The 19896-nt window shown below is 44.1% G+C and overlaps 1 protein-coding gene across 1 annotated transcript; it reads right to left on the bottom strand.

Annotated features, from left to right (window-relative positions):
* Positions 1-4148: 4148 nt before the first annotated feature.
* On the bottom strand, positions 4149-9794 carry KCNS2 (potassium voltage-gated channel modifier subfamily S member 2). Its single transcript, XM_075920312.2, has 2 exons — positions 8718-9794; positions 4149-8223 (listed from the first exon to the last, which is right to left on the bottom strand). Exon 2 carries the CDS (start codon positions 8190-8192, stop codon positions 6756-6758), a length of 1437 nt encoding a protein of 478 aa, XP_075776427.1. The 5' UTR covers positions 8193-8223; positions 8718-9794; the 3' UTR covers positions 4149-6755.
* Between the last annotated feature and the right edge of the window lie 10102 nt (positions 9795-19896).

Raw genomic sequence — 19896 nt, forward strand, 5'->3', positions numbered from 1 at the left:
CCTGGGGATTCCCATCAAATATTTCCAGCAGTGGAACCTTTAGGTTGGGTTCTAAAGGTATCTTGACTGGTTCAGTTGAGGTTATTGGCGCTAGTAGGATCTCTGGGTGAAAGGCGGGATTCTCCAGATGTAACTGGGAAACTTGATCGCAATGGCTGTGGACCAACTGTCGTCACAGTGATGGACTTTCCAGAGGTCTTCATCACAGCTACTGGGTCAGGACACAAAAGGAGGAAAATTACTCAAACAAGTGGTTGAAGCAGCGGTGGTCAGGCCAGGAATCATGAATGGGTTTGGAACAAGTCTGAAATAGGAGCTAGAGCAATCTGTCAGAACCACCAAGTGGCAGGTGGTATTTCTGCTGAGGCAGTGATTTTGAGCAGACTGGAGTGGCTGCTCTCCCTATCACTGGTCTTGGGGGCCACCTGGTTAGATCTATGCCTGTGGATTGGTTGAACCCTAATTGGTTGGTATGGATCCTTCAGGTCATCAGGCTCAGGAATATCTCATCAGGCTCAGGCTGAAGTATAGCTCATCAGCTCAGCAACACTTTTCCGGCTGAACTTCAGAGAGCACCCATCAAGCTCAAAGATGATTCATTATAGTTGCATAACCTTGGCAGTCACTTCCTGAAGTTGGAGGAGGTTTCTTCTGCCAATTGACGGTCCATCATTTTCTGTATGAGGGTTCATGATTCAGTTGACGACAGTGTGGGCATCAGGTGCTTTTGATGTAGATAAAGCACCATAACAGACTTAAAAATTGGGCTGAAGGGACAGTAGAAAACTTAGCTAATCTCTCAGGGTACGTATACAGCAATTAAAACCCTGTGACTGGCCCATGCCAGCTGCCTCCAGATTCTAAGGCTTGAGCGAAGAGGCAATTTAACTGCAGTGTAGATGTTTGGGTTCAGACTGGAGCCCTGGATGTAGGAACCTGTGTGGTGGGAGGTCTCAGTGCTCAGCTGCAGCCTGCACCCAAACAGCTACACAGACCAGCCACATGTGTCTAGTTGCTGTGTAGACATACCCTAAGCCAGCTATGCAATGAGTTCTGTATAATGCATTAGATACTGCTTGTACTATTAACACAGTAGTTTATTTTCTGGTGGGAAGAACTGGCTTTTTATTTTGCATATAAGACATATCTCTGACAGATGCTTCTGAATCTGCAGGAGATCATCATCATTATATCCCCACCTTGCTTTGGATAGCTGGAAGGAGAAGAGAGTAGATCAAATTAATCTCTGGTGCAACCTCATTGATAGTGAGGTGGTAAAGTGAGATATGAATGAAGAGGCATAAACTGAGGCTATCACTGGATGACACCTTCCTGAGGGACATGGGCAGTGATTGCAAGTCAAATGTTATCTGAAAGTACCATCCAAGGTAGATTAATCAGAAATGTTATGAAAGGAACCAGATAATCAAGCTAGCACAGAACACTGTTTATATGTGCACAGCAGGGGCCTCTAAGGAAAGATTTTGTTGTGGAAAAAATGAAAGGTCATGTCAAATTGATTTAACACCTAGGAACATTATTAGTATTTTGCTTAGTCCCTAATCTACCAAACAAAAAACAAGAGTTGTATGCCATCTGTTTAACCCCAAAAGGTGTTTCTCTAGAGAAGAACATTTAAATAAACATATTCTGATGTAAAGTTGTATAAAGAAGCCTATCCTTTTGTAGGCTTCCCTTTAATCAAAATGTATAATTAGAATGCCCCGCAGTTTAGATAAAATGTTTAGCCCTTGATGAAATGTAAATATTGTTTTTTTTTCTGTTAATTTGCATTATGTGGCACAAGTCTGAAGTTACAGAGTGTACCAGTGTGATTATACAGATAAAAAAGTAAAATGGTAACACATATATCACTTCTGTCTTAATAAAGGCCTACACAACAATGTGCAACACTATATGCTAAAACTGAAGTAACAAACACAAAGTTATCAATTTTTAAGCTTACAAATGTGAAACAAAATCATGCTGTATTATAAAAGAAAAAAGTCTGATTTCAAAATGGATAACACACAGCCTGCACAGGAGGAGACGACTAGTAAGTGACTAAGATCTATGAATAATAAAACAAATGTCAATACCTAAATCTAAACAAATACTAATTCCATCATCAGAAGCTATAAATAAATTACACTGCTTTTCAGTGGCAGCCTAGAATGCTATAATCGTCAGCCTAGATCTATAAAGTCATGGGATTAGAAGGGAACTCAAGGATCATCCAAGATGCAGAATTTGTTGGGTCTAAATGTCCAAGACAGATGGTTATCGATCCTTCTTTTGAAAACCTCCAGTGAAGGAACTTCCATAACCACCGTAGGCAGTCTGCTGCATTGTCCTAATGCTCTCCCAGGAAGTTTTTCCTGAGATTTACTAGAAATCAGAATTCTGTAACAAAGTGTAATCCCTCAGATGAAGTAAATTACTTGGTTGGAAATAATACCATAATCCTCATTTAACCACTTTAAACTTTTTAGCATGCAACAAGCAATAGCAACAGGTTTTCAGAGTTTTCTCTGAGACCAGATATGTGCCCTTTACAAAGCAGGTGCTTTCTACTCACAATTAGAAAGCACATGCATAAAAAGCAGATTTTGGGCCCTGGCATGTTTCAAGTTTAGAACACAATGGAGTACTGCCAGTGACACCTCTCTGCCTCAAATTCAGGCATTACTACTTCATAAGGCACAAGACTGTCTCAAATTTACAAACCAGTCATGTAAAAAATCCAGCAGGATAGTGCCTGACCAAATAGTTTGTCTTCTCTGTAAGACTAGGTCTATACTATGGAGTTTTTGAGCAAAACCAGCCATTTTTGTGCAAAAACTCGTGGAGCGTCCACACCTCAAGCATGTTTTTGCGCAAGTAAAATGAAAGAAGAGAGGGGTCTTTCTGGAGTAGGTATTCCTCTTTCTATGAGGAATAACTCCTTTTTGCTCATGAGCTCTTGCTCAAAAAGGTGTGTATGGATGGGGAACAGGGGTTTTTGTGCAAAAAGAGGCAATAAAAAAAAAACCCAGGTACCCTGGTGGCCGTTCTGTAAATAGCAATCAGAGTTTCCCTTTGAGAGAGCATCCATGCAGTCTGGATGCTCTCTTTCACAAAATTGCTTCACTTTTTTGATGCACTTTTGCAATGTGGGCGCTCTCTTGTGCAAGAGGTTTATGTGGAAGATCTCTTCTACAAAAAGCTTCTTGCGCAAGAAGCCTGTAGTGTAGACATAGCCTCAGGGTCAGAACTACAAAGTGCTCAGTTGCTCCTGCAACATTTCTAGTTTTATTAATTTCTATTGCAGTTAATGGAGGATGAGGGTGCTCAATATCTCACAGGATTGGATCCTAAAATAGCTGCCTTTATAAAATAGCAGATAGACTGTGTCTCATTTCTCCTTACACAGGCATATTTACTGTATTATTTAAATCAAAACCAATGGTGCTAGAGAGAGCTGTGCTACTGGGGTAGTGTATTTTGTATGTGATACAAAACTAAGATCTGAGTCCCCTTTCTCTCCCACTCCATGTTGCATTAGTCTTGAAGCATTTTACAAAAGCAGGGCTGTAAGTCTTGATAAAGGACTCATTTCTGACATTGGATAAAACAATGACAAAACGATCAATTGTTTGATTTGGTTTTGTCTGTGTTGTTAGTGTCCTGGGAAAGTTTGAGATTTGATAATTACTTTCAGTCTGCCAACATGTCCTCTTTTGGATATGGTTCTCACTACTTTGTGTCCTAAGCACTGACCAAATTTCACCCCACTAGCTATTGCATTTATGTGATGGATAAAGCTTGTGAAGTGTACAGGGAGGGGCCCTTTGGAATTAATGGTTCTATATAAGGTTGTTTTCATAATGAATCATGGCAATGAGTGCGTACTAAATTGCAATACTTTATTTAGCATTTTTGATCCATAGCACTTATATAAAAAAAGCAATAATGAAAATTCCTTACAACCAATACAATAAAAACAGTGACGCCTTGGGGCACTTCATTTTCTGTCATAAAATGCAACTTGGAAACATTCTATTCAATTTCTGCAGAAATTATTTAACAATGGCCCCATAAATAAATCTATAAGAGAAGATAATCTATATCTTATTTAAATAATCCAGACTTTGCAATGCTAAACTAAGAGCTGGGGGAATTGGTGACACTTTAGCTATTCTGTGTGTTTGCTGACATAATGGCCTAACAATAAAATACTATTTGGGATTTTTTTGACTTTATGAATTCTTTGCTTGTGAAGATGAGAAAATAAGAGCCTTGCATTGAGAGTCTGCACAGACCACAAACTGGTAAATATAATGAAGGCCAAATTGTCCTTGGCATCAATGAAAATTTTTGCCATCTTTGCAGGATTCAGCCCACCCGGTGCTACATACTATGCAAGCATTCCTAACCTGAAATGCCTGTAATCTAGTGCTGTGCTTTTGACTACAATTTTGATGATACTGTGATCCAATTAAGTACTTGGTTGAATCCACCAAATTTAGCCATACATGTGACCCAGTACAGAAATTGATCTCAGCCCTCCAGTGGTAAAAGTCTTAGCCAAACTTTTCAAATGTGAATGCCTAAATTTAAGCACCTAAATTCACATTCAAAAGCTTAAATATAAATGGCCCCATGTTTTAAAAGAAAACATTTAGAATGAATATAAACCTTCATGCTTCAGGGCATAAGCCAACCACTAACTGACGAGGGCTGGGAGGAAATTTTCCTCATGGGCAGGTTATTCCACATCTGTATACTTCAGGTTTCTTCTGAAGCATGTGGTTCGGGCCTCTGTCAGAGATCTAGACCTATCACTGAACTATCTAGTCCTCAGGCTGCTGTAGTTTGACAGTTCCTATGTCCTTATGACTGAAGGGGAGGTCTGGATGCTCAGCATATCTGATAATTAGGCCATTTTCATTCAAGTGCTGGAATATTATTTAGATGTCTAATTTTAGGCTTCCAAATGTTACTGTGTTGGCCTTAATTCTTTAATACAATTCCTAGTCTTCCTAATTTGAATCTATTTTCTGAATCCACCATATCTTCATAAATTAATATACACTAAATTGACTTGAAAAACAATATATTACTGAATGGCAATACAACAGGGTTTGAACAGAAAAGAGTCATTTTGCTAGCTGAGAACTGGTAGTTTGTTTAACAGCATAGTTCTCTAGTAAACAGGAAATAAGGTGGTATGATAGAGAGGGTATTATCTGAGTGGATCATAATATCCTTAAACCAATCCAGTGGGCAGGGGAAGACAACTTTGAGCACTCATTAATTTACGCTGCCAATTCATAATTTGGACAATTAAATAACAATAAAATCTTCTCTATTTATTAAAACAGACTTTACAAATGGTAGGTCGGATGCTATAAATCATCCATGCTGATGCTCTAACGCAGTGAGTGCAACATTATGTGTTACATGGCTTTAATACTTCTGCCTTAGCTGAGAGACAGGAGTTCTTTTCTGAACCATTTTAAGTTGAACTACTAGATTTTTTTTTTAGAGTTTCATATGCAGACCTCTTAATGAGATTATGTACCATGGACACCTGTTTTAATTCTCATGCCAAGCATCAAAACAATCCTCCCTGGTAAAATTAGGCAGGATCTCAGAAATGCATATGCTATCATTTTAATTAGTCATCTTCCAGTAGATAAATGTCAGCTCCAAAAATATGGCCTTTATCATTCACTTCGGGATATTTCCATACACTAGCCAGACCCAAGTTTTCACATGTGGCTTCTAATTGTTGAATGCCTTCTTTTGGGGAACCCAACTTCCTTTGGAGCCCAGCTTCCTCCTTTCTTCCTTTGGGATTGACTTTCAGAGAAGCTGAATATATGCAGCTCTAACTAAATAGGAGCTACAGGTACTCAGCAGCTCTGAAAATCAAGCCCTTGGTGCTTTGATAGGCACCAAAGTTGTAGGCCACTTTTGGCAATGTGGCCTTAATCTCTCATAATGTAAAAGCTTTGGGTAGGTTTAAAAGTGCTCAGTAATGGCCTGTCTCAGTTCCCAGTAAAAGCAATCAGAGCTTTACTTCTGACATGGCTAGAAGCAGAGTTAGATTAATGCCAAGAGTTTTTGGAAATCTCTCCTACGTGTTTAATTTCAAAAGAACACCTAGTGCTTTAATACACATGCTCTAGAATAAATACCAATTTCCACTGAACAGCTAGACTCAAACATGTTTCCAGGGATGTGGTTATTATTAGAATTAGCAGGCATAACAAGGTAGCAATGTGTTACCATGTAAACTATTCATGGGTAATTTCTAAACTTACAGTTCGTATCAGTTAAAATGTGTATTATGATGGCTTTAAACTAATTGGGAAATGTACAGATATTAAGAGTTGTCACATCAATGTAAGGGAAAACTAGTTATTTCATTGTTAATTTCACAGTTGTGAATTTTCCTCTGGATCAACTCATTTCTCTACTCACACAAGGACTTCTAAAGCAAATGAGCAAAGTACTGTAACAAATCAGCACTGCACCACTAGCACTAGTGTCATGTACACAGCAATATTTGTCTAGAAAAATGAGCATTTAGATTCTATGCAACAGGATGAAAATGTGCAAATTGTCAGCTTGTAACTAAATTTCCTGTTAGGTGCAAAGTTAGTGCAGTGTCAGCAACACTATACACTAGAGAAAACCCAAGGAATAGGAAAATGTTTATAAACATAGCTCTTGGTGCATGTCATGCAAAATGCTGTCAGAACTGCAGTCTAATGTGGTGAATCATTTAGGCTTAGTTCACTAGGAGTACTCCTGCTCAGATTGGTAAAACTGGCCATAAGGGATTTAACTTTATACGCATAGTAGTCCCTTAAATTGACTGGTGGAACCTCTTTCATTCCATCACCAAAATCACAGCTCCTCATGGCACTTTCTAGCTGCTTCTGACGCCTATAAAAGTGAGAGAATTTATTGAAGATAAGTGTTATAGGAAGCACTACCACCAAGATACCAGCTAGGATGCATGCAGACGCCGTCAGCTTGCCAGCAGTGGTTCCTGGGACAACATCTCCATAGCCAACAGTGGTCATGCTAACTGTAGCCCACCACCAGCAAGCAGGGATGGTGGCTAAGCCCTCGTTTTCTTCTTTTTCAATAGTATAAGCCACTACTGAGAATATGGAGATCCCAACAGAGAGGTATAGTAAAAGAAGCCCTACCTCTCTGTAGCTATACTTCAAAGTGGCCCCAAGAGACCTGAGGCCGGTTGAATGTCGAGCAAGTTTTAAGATGCGAAAGATCCTCATTAGTCTCAGAACTTGGGCTACTCTGCCTAGATTTGCTAAAGCTGGGCTACTTTCCACAACCAAGTTAACAATTAAGGTAATGTAAAAGGGCAGGATGGACATGAGGTCAATCAGATTCAGGGCATGCTTGAAAAACTTCAAGAAGTCAGGAGCCACTGCAAATCTTGCCACCAGCTCAAATGTGAACCATGCAATGCCAAAATGTTCCACAATTTCAAACCGAGGGTCTTCTTCTACCTTCCCATAACTATCAACCAGCTGGAAGTCTGGGAGGCTGTTCAGGCACATGGTCACAATGGAACCAAGAACAACCACTATTGACAGGATGCTAAATATTCGGCTCAAGACAGAGTAGCCGGGATTGTCCAGAGCCAGCCAGAGTTGCCTCCTAATGTTTCCAAAGGGCTGTCTGTCAAACTTGGCAGCATCATTGTAGAAGGCCAAGATTTCATCAAAGGAAGAGGAGGTGCTTTCCCGGTCACTTTGCTCTTCCCATTTCTCTTGATCTGGCTCCATTTTCCTCCCATGGTAGCTATAGCTGCAACAGGAGTCAATGAAGAACTCATTGATACCCCAATATTCTATTTCCTGGCTGAAGGAGAACACGCAGAGCTCGCCCATCACGTGCAGCTTGCCGGTGTTGTAAAAATGTAACACGTAGGGGAAAAGTTCGGGGTTCCGGTCAAAGTAAAACTCGTTCTGGGCGTCGTCATAATCGTCACAGAGCTCCAAAATCGATTCCTTGGAGTGGCAGCTCAGCAGTTTGCCCAGCCTGGTTTCGGGAAATCTGAGCAAGGTGTTGGATCTCAGCTTTTTCTTAAAGCCTCCCACGTTGATGCTGATCTCGTTGTCTTCCGAATGTGTCGGAGAGAAACCCTCCAGGCTGTGCTCGGGCATCATGAGCCTCTTCCGAGGGCCGCTGACAATAGACCTAGAAGGGGATCAAGCGGGAAATCAGCGCCAGGGGCGAACCCCAGAGATTCCCCGTTTCCCGTCTTTCCTTCGGGCCTGGACAGGTCCAGGGCATGGATGCAGCGCCCCGCCGCTCACACGCATTCGGGGCCGCTTCTTTGTTCAGAAGGCAGGTTTCACATCGCGACAGTCTGGTTAGCAGGGGCTGCGGGTCGCTGGGAAAGCGCCAGTTAGCCGGGCTCGGCTCCGTCTCTTTGCTTCCCCGCCCCAGGGTGGGGAGAAGCCCCCTGGAGTGAAACACGGTGACAGGCGCCCTGCGAGCGCAGCCGCTCTTGGGGGATGCGGAGCGGGCGGGGCTGGACAATGCTAACCCGGCACTTGGTGCCTGGATTGGAGACCCCCACCACGCCCTTCAGTGCAGGCACCTGCCGGGCGTCCCCGGCGCCACTCCCCCCGCGCCCAGCCCGGGCTCGCCACCCCTGCGCGCCCCGCCCGGGCACCGCGCCGCCCTACCTGTTCGCTCAGCAGCTGGGCGTCCGGGCCGGAGCGTGGCGCGTCCCGCAGCCCCGGGCCAGCATCGCGGCTGCCCCCATCGCGCCGAGGCGGGGCGCTCGGGCTGGACAGCGAGCCGGGGCTCCAGCGGCGGTCACTGGGGCTGGGCGGCGGGCGGCGGCGGGACTCCCATGCCGGCGGGCTGCCCGGGGCGGTGCTGAAGGGACAGCTCCCGCGCTAGCCGCGCCTCCCCTCAGCGCCGCCAGGCTGCTGCCGCACGCACGCTAGTCATGGCGACCACCGGCGCCCCCCGCGCTTCCCAGCGGCGCGCCGGACACTGCAGGCGGGGGCGCGGGGCGGGCTCACACGCGGCCGGGCACCGCTCTCGCCTGGGAGCCCGGCGCTGGCCAGGCTGCTGAGGCAGGCTCCCGGGCGGCGCGCCTGGCTCACGGAAGCGTGGCCCGGCTCCCTGGCGGAGCTGTGATGGCGCGAACGCACTGGAGGGGCTGGAGGGTTTTCCTCTCTCTCCCTCTCTCTCTCCTGCCCCCGCGCTCCAGCGCGGCAGGGAAATGGCAACAGCCCCTCCCGAGACCGGCCTCCTCAGCATTGCTGCTCGCCTCGCGCTGCCCGGCGCCGCGCCGCAAGTTTGCAAAGCAAGGCGCTGGCTCCCGCCTCAGGGCCCGCGTCCGGCGCCGTGAGGGGTTGCGCCCCCGGATGCACGGGAGCTCTGGGCAGCTCTCAGCAGCCTGGCCAGCGCCGGGCTCCCAGGCGACACCCGCGGAGAGACCCTCGGGCACACCCGGGCGCGGGCCCTGGAGAGTAGCTAAGGCTGGGCCAGGCAGGGAGACAACTGGACTGTGTGTGGGGGAGGAGGGGAAGGGAGGCGCTGCATTATCGCCTCACCTGCCTGCAGCGCTCCCTCCATGGCTGGGCAGCCCGCGCTCTGACACGAACCGGCAGGTGTGTTCTGGGTGAAAACACACAGGCGCGTGTCAAAGCAACCAGCCTGCCTGGGGTCGTGCTGAAGCTCGAGAGGAGCTACATGCCGCTCCCGGCTCGCGCCCAGAAAAACTTCAGTGTTTCACCCTCACAAAGGCCCTTGACTGCCCAACCGGCTGGGCAGTCTGAGTCCCACAGGACCCCAGGGATCTTCCGCAAGCCTTATAAACGGTGCACTGCCTCATTCACCTACAGCTCCGCAAGCTGCATGACCATGCCCTGCGTGGTCTGCTATTGAGACTCAGACTCCGGGGCTGAGCCTGGTAACATAAGAATGGCGGTACTGTTTCAGGCTAAAGGTCCATGTAACTCAGTATCCTGTCTGCCCACAGTGGCCAGTGCCCGGTGCCCCCGAGCGAATGAACAGACCAGTGTGCCAGTAATGGACCAAGTGAGCCAGCTCCCTGTGGCTCAGTCCCAATTTCTGGCAGGCATAGGCTTAGGCGCACCCAGAGCGTGGTTGCACCTCTAACTGTCTGGGCAAATAGTCATTGGTGGCCCTTCTCGTTAAAAGCTGGTGCTGAAAGCAGTACCAGAGACCTAGGCAAAATGGAGGAGGGTTTTCTGTGGCATGCTCCTTTCCGGGGTCCTTTATTCTTTCCTCCTGTCCTAGAAGCCCTTGCTGCACAACGTAGGGGGCCGAGCATTTCTCTGTGAGTGTGCAGCTCTGCTGAACCGCACTGAATACACACTTCCTAGGGGTCCCCAGAGAACCAAACAAGATTTTACTTTTCACTGCTTTGGGGCAAAACACACCCTCCTGGGTCAGCGTTCACGTCTTGATATTGTTTATTAAAACAGTTATTTACCTGTTTGCAGGAACCCACCTGTTATTTTTATAAGGGACACTCTCCTGACCAAAGTAAAAAAAGCTGGTAGCACAAATGACCTCACGGTTGGGCTCAGCACTGTACTTCTGATCCTTGTTGTGTTGGTAGCCCACCTTATGAGGTATGCAAATCCACAAAGCTACTGTGCATGCTAGGGAAATGCTTAGCCTTAGCTGGCCACTGATAGCTCTGGGGTTGTATAGGCTCATACTGCGAAGTGATCCATCAAAGCCTGTTAGCATGTGCTTAGCTTGAAGCTGAGGAACAGGCTCATTGAAATCAAGTCACTTTATAGGTATGAAACACTGAAGCCAATAGGAACACTTGGGCTTCAAATGAAGCATATGCTTAGATACTTTCTCAAATGGGAACAACTGTGCTGCTCCCATGCCAGCTGTGTCTCATGCTTCTCTGCCTTCATGCATTTACCTTTTTCTATAACCCATATCTTCACTGCTTCTTACTTCCTTCTGTCCTTTCCCTACCTGGTATGTGATAGGATCTCTGATTTCCTCCCTTTCTCACTCCTCCCTGCTCTGGGTGTGGGTGGTGGATGAACCTCTGCTTTGGGGAAGGTAGCCCCAGCCCTTCCATCTAAGGCCCTGCCCCTAGCATGTTAGAGCCCCAAACTCCTCCTCCTCCTCTCTGCAACTGGAGGAGCCCTGCCCTGCCCATCCCCTACTAGCGGCCTGGGTCCATCACCTAGCTGAGTCATCAGCCTTCCTGAACGATGCCCTCCTGAGCTCTAGGCAGGCCAGTGACTGGCCAAGCTGCCTCAATCCTCCACTCAACCACACCTGCCCACTTGCTACTGGCTCGACTCATCCTTGCCCATCTCCTTATTCCCCAGCCAGGCCCCGCCCCACACCTGCTGCTGGATTGCCATGCCCTTCCTCACTCCCCCCACCCCTGAGGAGAAGGGATGCAGTGAATAGTAGGGGGAAGGGAGAGGGTGGGAGCGGAGGAAAACTTACTAGGCATGGCAGACAGCAGCAGGAGGCAGTGGGGCCTTGGGGAATGGGCAGAGCACTATGGCCCAGGGGTCCAGCAGTGGCTAAGTTAGGGAGAGGGTTAGCCTTACCTGGCCCATTATACCCCCTTGGCTCTAGCGCTGTTTGCCTCTCATTTCTCTGTGTTCTGGGTTCTTTCTCTCACTCTTGCCTCATCTCCATACACTGGCTCTAGCTCTGTGTCCCAGATAACTGCCCAGTTGTCTCTGGAGGCACCTAGAATTCCAGCCAGGTTCATTTAATTTCTGAGGGAGTCTAACATGACTGAAATGATTGGCATCAATCTGCCTGTATTAAGGGAGAGTGCAGCTGCTGCTCAGGATATTTTTTCCTCCTTTCCCCCCTTTCTGGTTACTTCTGTACAGTGGGCAAGCAGACATCTGTCTAAGGCTGGTTACACTCCACACAGCAGTGCCAGGCTCCCCAGTCAGGTGTCTGTCCTACTCTTCAGTGGCACACAACATTTTCTATAAAGGGCAGCACCATTGTAGTTAACAGTAAGACAATCTTACTGGTTAACCCTTGTATAAGTGCCAGATTCCTAGGGTATTTAGTAGCTAGCCCTGCTTTCAAGATCAAGTGAAGACAGTGGTCTGAGCACAGGACTGGGAGCCAGGAACTTTGGAGTGCTAATCCTAGCTCTGACTTTGACTCTCCCTATGGGCTTGGGCTCTCTACTTCAGTTTCCCTAGCACTATAGCAGAAATAATAACAATACTTACCTCACCAGGCTGCTCTGAGAAATGAGGAGTTCATAAAGCACTTGGACACTGTAAGTCAGGAGTGGGCAATAATTTTTTATGGGGAGCCACTCCAAGAATTTGATAAGTGGTCAAGGGCTGCACTCTTCCATGATATTAATGGAGGACATGTGGGGTGTGAGATGCAGGCTGGGTGCATAAAGGAGCTCCAGATAAGGGAAACTTGGTATTATTTTCAGTGCTTAATTGGTAATGAAAGAAGTGCTGGGACTTAATCAATTAGGTGCCAAGACTCACGACATTTTTTTAATACTCATAACTGATGTGGCAAGCCTTGAGGTTCTGGTGCTATGAAATATCAAGTCTAGAGGCGCTTGGGTTCAGGCCTGGCAAGCCTTGGCACTAATTCAGCACCGATTAGTTTCAGAAATAGACTCTGGTTATCCACCTATTCATATTGGGTAACACAATTATCTACCACCCTTCAGAAGAAGCCGCTGTTTTACTATCAATCAAATGAGTTACTGTCCTAGAACAGTGTTTCTCAACCTTTTTTTATAAAGTACCTACCTCCTTTTTAAAAAATTATGAGTACCTCTTTTTTTTTAAAAGATAATTATAAGTACCCCCAGTACCTACAGTTTTCAGACGCACAATTTTTTTCTGCCATGGCAACACATTTGTTTAAACAACTTAATCTTAGACAGGTGGGAGATGACATTTTTGGGTGTAAAAAGTACAAAAATAATAAAGTGCTGCAAAACTTAAGCTACAGGTATTCGGGCATACATGCAGAGTGAATGACAAGCGAAAAGTTAAGACCCTGGTATTCGGCGTAATGGATGGTCTGTATAAAAGAGGCAGACCCCACAGAGAATGGGTAGATGATATAGTAGATTGGTGCAGAGCTAGTCTACAGAAACTAAGCCACTCCTCACTGGGCAGGGAAAGATGGAAGGAAATAGTGAGGGAGGTATCAGACACCAACGGGCGTTGAGCCCATGGTTGATGATGATGGTGATGATGATATAAAACTTAAAACAAAAATTCAGTTTTCTCCAAATTTCAGTTGTGTTGATGTACCCCCAGACTTCTCTCGAGTATCCCCCTAGGGGTACTCGTACCACTGGTTGAGAAACACTGTCCTAGAATATTTCCTTTTTCTTGTCTTGTCACAAAAAGTCTATAGCCACCCATGGGTTGCTGCCTATCTCAATGGCATACACTTGCTATTGTGTGCCTGCAAAGAACTGCATGCATCATTCCAGATCATTCTTACCATTGTCATATACAGAGGTAAAATCACCTCAATGTACCTATTCCTGTGGTTATCCATCCATTAGCTCCTTACCCCACAACTTCACCCTGATGCGCATGTGTGTTTCTTGTCTACTCTGGCCCCTATATTCTTTTCAGACTCATTTCAGACACACTGCTTTCCAGGATATAGTGCCTCATTTTTTAGGAGTGCTTGAGTAACGGGGTGTTTTCAAACAAAATACATTTTAATACAGCCAAATGTGAAATTCTACATTAAGGAACAAGTGCAGACTTACAGAGTTATCACACTGATATCTTCCACAAATGCTAGATTCATCTAAATTGAATACAATTGAATGTTTGTTACATTTTCCAAAATTATTCATATTAAAATAACTTTCCTGTTCCAAGATTTAAAAAAATAATCTGTAAGTATCCAGCAGTCACACAGAGGGCATGTCTATATAGCAGGGCTAAAGCTGAGGTAATCTACACAACTTGAGCTATGTCAATAGCATCGGTTAAATCAAAATACCTTAATTTGGCTTTTAGTGCTGCCTACACAGCAGGAAGTTAAGGAAGAACATGGAACTCTTCCTTCGACTTCACTTACTCCTCATGAATTGAGGGTTACAGGAGTCGGAGGAAGAAGTCTGTTATTTCGAAGTGATTTTGAAATGACAGGCTCACTGTGTAGACACGCTCTTTGTTATTTCAGAATACCATCAGTTATTCTGAAATAATGCTGCTATGCAGACATACCCTAAGAGTCAGTAACTAGGTCCTTTTTCATCTTACGGTTCTGAGATTTTCATTTATCTGGATCATGTTACTCCAGGAAACACCAACCAAAATGTGGAACCCCTTACCCTCAGCCCGTGTAGATGCCTGGGTCATAGGCTGATCTATGTCAGCTGAGGATCCAGGCCAAATTGTGGACACTATAAATTGCTTTCTTTGCTTTCAATTGTTTTGTGCTGAGCTGCCAGGGGAGATGCACATGATGCTTGTTGTTCTACCATAAGCTAAAACACACCATTTACTCCAAGGATAGTAGAACTAAATTTTTAATTTCTTCAGTGTGTGGCAAAAGCCTCTTCACCTACACAAAGAAAACAAGTAAAATACAAATGTGGTCATCTTTATTTAGAAATGGTTTAATGAAAACTTGTGAGCACGATAAACCATTTTGTAGCCTATATCAATTCCAGCTGAGAACTGATTTTGATTATTAAAAGGGCATAGGGAAGGAGGAGAATGAGGGCAGAGATGCTTCCTAGACCAAGGGTATGTCTAGACTACAGGCTTTTGATACTGTCGACAATGCTTCTGTCGACAAAGAGCATCTAGACTACATCCAGTTCTGTTGACAAAGCAAGCCACTTTGTCGACATGAGAGTGTAGATGCAAAGGACAGTGTAGATACAATAACGCCTTTTGTCGACAGACCTCTGTTGACAAAAGGCGTTATTCCTCATAGAAATTTTTATGTCAACAGAACTTGGTGGTAGTGTAGACGCATGTATAGTTTTGTCAACAAAAGGCCACTTTTGTCGACAAAACCCTGTAGTCTAGACACACCCCAACTAAGCGGACAGCCTAACACCCTAACATATTGTAATTAAACCTAGATGGCTACAGATTGTTACACTGCAAGCCACTGTTACTTACTCATTCTCCTGCTACATGTCATAGTGACCAGTACAACCTCCTTGTTTCCTTGTATGCCCCGTCCACATTTGTTTCTTTTGTCCTCCTGTTGTGTCTAGTCAGGAACTGTCTCTGTCAGCTCTTTTTGTACAGTCCCCTACCAATGGAAACAAGGCCTCTAGGTGGTACTACAAAATAAATATATACTAATAATATGCAAAGCCTGCTGGTCATAGTGAAAACAGAACTCAGGTCCTCCCACTCCATAAGCACCAATCGCTACCCCCTAGGTGAAAAGTGACTTTGCGTTAGCTGTTAGCAGCAATGTGAAGAAGTTCAGATACCAACCAATAGAGGACAGACATAATATATACATAATCTCCAGCTCATTATGACCCTATTTGAACTAAAATGAGCTCCCAGACTGGGTCAGTGTCTCTAATGTCGTGTCCTCCCCTGTTGTAATGCGTGATGTTCAAAATTCTTTATGAAGTGGAGACAAATATGAAGACATATATACCTCCTCTTCTGCAGAACCTCAAGGTGATTGCTATAGAAAATCCCATTTATAAAAACAATCCTGTTTATCTTTAATGGCTAAAACATATATGTTCCACTCCCACCAAAAGGAATTCAACATCCTGGCTCTGAAATATAGATTGCTTGCAGGTTATATTAAACGGGAGGAAAAACTTCAATGAATTAATAATTAACTTTTCTCTACCAACAATACATCTTGGATTGATTTGCTGCAAATATGGTTTGGCAATTCTTATAATGAAATGTATCTTCAGTGTAATCTGAGCTGTAATTTATCCCAAATATCAGACTATCCTATCGAAAGATCTAATTGGTAGCATGCACATTTTTATGTGTTTCCAAACACATGCTGGCTGTTGAAAAGTTGCTCGTCACTAAATGAGGACTCCAGATACCATTTTCTTTTCACTAAGATTTTATTTCCTTTGGTGTTTGTAGATTATGTTTAAAAATGAATGAACTGATTCAAAATTAAATTCAAAGCCCAATGTATTTTATTTTCCTTCTCCCGTTTTTAAAGTTTCTGAAAGGTCAGGAATTATTGGATACAGTGTTGATGTCTCTGGGTCAGTCCCAGGATTGTCCCAGAGTGACAAGCCTCAAATTCTGTTGGTAAGAAAGAAAAACTTTCAAGCTGAAGGGCCAGGATCCCATGAGAGAACCTGTTTTCCTGGGGTTTCCACTCCATGTCTATGTTCTTAAGAGGTCCATCTAGTTAAAAAAATACTTTAAAAAAAAGCATTCAAATTGTTGGGTCCTTACTTGAAATGACCTAGAACTTCAGTTTTGATCCTGATTCAGGAAAGCATTGAACTATGTACTTAATTGTAGGCACTTTCTTAAATCAAGTGAAGCACATGCTTTTACTTCTGGTTTTCTGAATTGAGGCCTCTTGGAGGTTTGCTGTCCTGAATTATGTTTCCCCCTTTCTCCCGGAGTTTGTTATTCTTGTAATAAAGAGTGAGAGGATAAACTGAAGTAATTCTTTTCAAGAGCACAGTAGGGAACCATGAAAATATAGGAATATTTTTGGCTAATTAATTTAGTATGAAGTTACTGCTGAAGGCACTGTAAGTACAGGAAAACATGAATCCTGGTTTTGTCTTCTTTACAAACTAATGCTTCACAATATCATTTTGTACTTCAGCTTCAGTCAGAATATGACATCAACCAGCTGCTGAATGAACATTTTGAGTGAAACTAGGTCAGACCTAATTTGTGATGTTGATAGAGCTAGTCATCATGGCAGTACTTCGATGGTGCAGCTGGCATGTCCATGAGTTGAGAACAGACCAATGGGGCTGCCTCTCACCATCACTTTTCATGCAATTCAGCGTGTCTCCTTTTCAAGTTAGTCCTTGTTTTGTGTATTTAGTAAAAGTTAAACACGACAGCCACATCTGTTTTATCAAATTCCCAAAGAGATAGCAGGTTGGTAGCTATATCAAGCAATGTTAAAAGGGAATGCTTCTGGTCTAAGCAGGTGGTCTAGGAACAGTTACAAATTCCATTGCACTTGTATAGTGACTTCGATCACAGGATTTTCAAGTTTGTTAGAAGTATCAATTAGTTGGGCCTTCCAGTTTCTTTGTGAGGTGATGGTTATTGCTTTGTAACTGAAGGATGAAGTTTTTCCTCCTTGCCAGTCTGTTTCTATCTGCTGAATCCTACTTGTGACACTCTCAATGTACCACAAGCAGGGCAGATTTATGGCTGATGCTGGAAATGAGATTAAGTTTGGATGCAATTAATACTTTGTTTCACAGTTATGATGATTGTTATTTCCAGTCCATTAACTCCATCCTTCACTGTTCTACAATTAATTCCACTGGTAGCTGTAGTTCCCAATGCTCTCTGCCAATGTCACACTGCTGTTAATTCTTTTTGAGAGTGTATCTATCATCTTCCCTTTGTCCACTTTGGGTCCATTCCCTATCAGATGGTTTTACATAATTAGTTGCTTTGGGAGATGCTTCTGAACTATTTGTAGGACATGGTCTGTCCATTTAGTAAGTTGTATCTTGTCTAGGACTGTGTAAATAATGGATTTTTTGTTTTGTTTCATTGGTAATTCTGGGGAAAAAATATGCTTTGGATTAAACCAAAACCATTTTTTAAAAATTTCAATCAAAAAATGAATCAAATCAATCAAACAACTGGGTTGATTGAAACATTTTGTTTACATGCTGATCTTTTAAAAAGTTTTTAAATGTTTAATAAAATTTAAGGGAATTTCAAACTGAAAATTCATTTGGGACTGAAAAATTAAAGCACTTTGTTTTGAAAACATCATACCAAAATGTTTTAACTTCTTTAAAGTGTTCTGTTTTTGAGCCAAACAATTCAGCAAAACTGACAGGAATTCATCAAATATTTTTGGTGATGGTAAAGCTACGATTTTTACTGAAAGTTTCAAATCCAACATTTTGTGCAATGCAAACTTTAGTCAGCATGTTCCAACATGCTGAATGGGAAACTAATGGTGTCATTCTACTCTCAGGCTTCATTTGCCTCACTGTTTTGAGGTTAACCAGGACTGAGAGTGCAATATAGCACATGGGTGACCATATTTCCCTATGGGACACCTGATAAAAGTACTCATACTCAAGTGAGTTCAATGGCAATCGATCAGAATTGTGCTAGTTAGGCACCCACCTTATAGTAGTCCTATCTAGGTTGTATTTTCCTAGTTTATTGGTAAGAAGAACATGCAAGACCATATCAAATACTCTACTAAAGTCTAGTACACCATGTCTACCACTTTCCTCTTATCCACACGTCTTGTTATCCTATCAAAGAAAGCTATCAGATTGCTTTGACATGATTTGTTCTTTACAAATTCATGCTGGCTGTTACCTATCACCTTATTACCTTCCAGATGTTTGCAGATTAATTCCTTCATTATTTGCTCCATTATCTTTTCTGGCACAGAAGTTAAGCTGACAGGTCTGTAGTTTACAGGGTTATTCTTATTTCCATTTTTATAGATGGGCACTATATTTGCCCTTTTCCAGTCTTCTGGAATTTCTCTCGACTTCTATGACTTTTCAAAGATGATAGCTAAAGGTCAGATATCTCCTCTATTAGCTCTTTGAGTATTCTAGGATGCATTTCATCAGGCCCTGGTGACTTGAAAATATCTAACTTCTCTATGTAATTTTTAACTTGTTCTTTTCCTATTTTAACGTCTAAATCTACCTCATTTTCACTAGCATTTATTATGTTAGGCATTCAGTCATCACCAACCTTACTGGTGAAAATGGAAACAAAGACGTCATTAAGCACCTCTGCCATTTCCATGTTGTCTGTTGTTTCTCCCTCTTTATTGAGCGACGGGCCTACCCTATCCGTGGTCCTCCTCTTGCTTCTAATATATATGTAGAATGCTTTGTTTCTAGCTAGATTGAGTTCATTTTGTGCCTTTGCTTTTCTAATTTTGGCCCTACATACTTGTGTTATTTACTTATATTCATCCTTTGTATTTTGACCTAATATCCACTTTTTATATGACTCCTTTTTGATTTTTAGATAATTTAAAATCTGCTAGTTAAGCCAAGGTAGTCTCTTGCTATACTTCCTATATTTTCTACACAGTGGAATAGTTTGCTCTTGGGCCCTTAATAATGTCCCTTTGAAAAACTGCCAATTCTCTTCAACTGTTTTTCCTCTTAGTCTTGTTTCCCATGGGACCTGTGACGGGGCGACCCCGCCCCGCACACAAGCCCAGGGAAACCACCTGGTGCCGGGGGCGGAGAGAGCCCCACCCACACAGCCCTACTGGGCATGCTCCGAGGGGAGCAGAGGTATAAAAGGCTGCTGGCCTGCTCAGAAGGGGCAGACTGCAGCCCGAGCTGGAGCTAACGTCCAACTGCCAGAGGGGGAGTTGCCAGGACTGCGGAACGCACTGTGGCCAGGCCCAAGCCGGGCTTGGGCCCAACGACAAAGTCGCCGGCCGACCCCCCATGACCCAGGCCCCGGACCGGACACTGCCGACCCTGACGCGGACTGGGGAAGTGCCGCTACAGCCACCCGACCAACGCCGACAGGTGGGACCGCGACGGGCTGGGGGAGCAGGGGGTAGGAAGCGACCCAGGGCAGGGAGCTGGAAAAGCCCCTGGGGGCTCGGTGCGTTGCGGGGAGGAGCCCCCGCCGAGCCAGTGGTGGGAGCCACCCGCCACTTATAGGGCCCTGGGTCGGGGCCCAGTGGAGA

The sequence above is a fragment of the Pelodiscus sinensis genome, chromosome 2 (genome assembly GCF_052426305.1).
Source record: "Pelodiscus sinensis isolate ZL-2025 chromosome 2, ASM5242630v1, whole genome shotgun sequence".
Lineage (NCBI taxonomy): Eukaryota > Metazoa > Chordata > Testudines > Trionychidae > Pelodiscus > Pelodiscus sinensis.

Bases quoted from the DNA above. Each gene is read 5' to 3' on its own strand.
- KCNS2 (XM_075920312.2), bottom strand. From the start codon at position 8,192: ATGATGCCCGAGCACAGCCTGGAGGGTTTCTCTCCGACACATTCGGAA.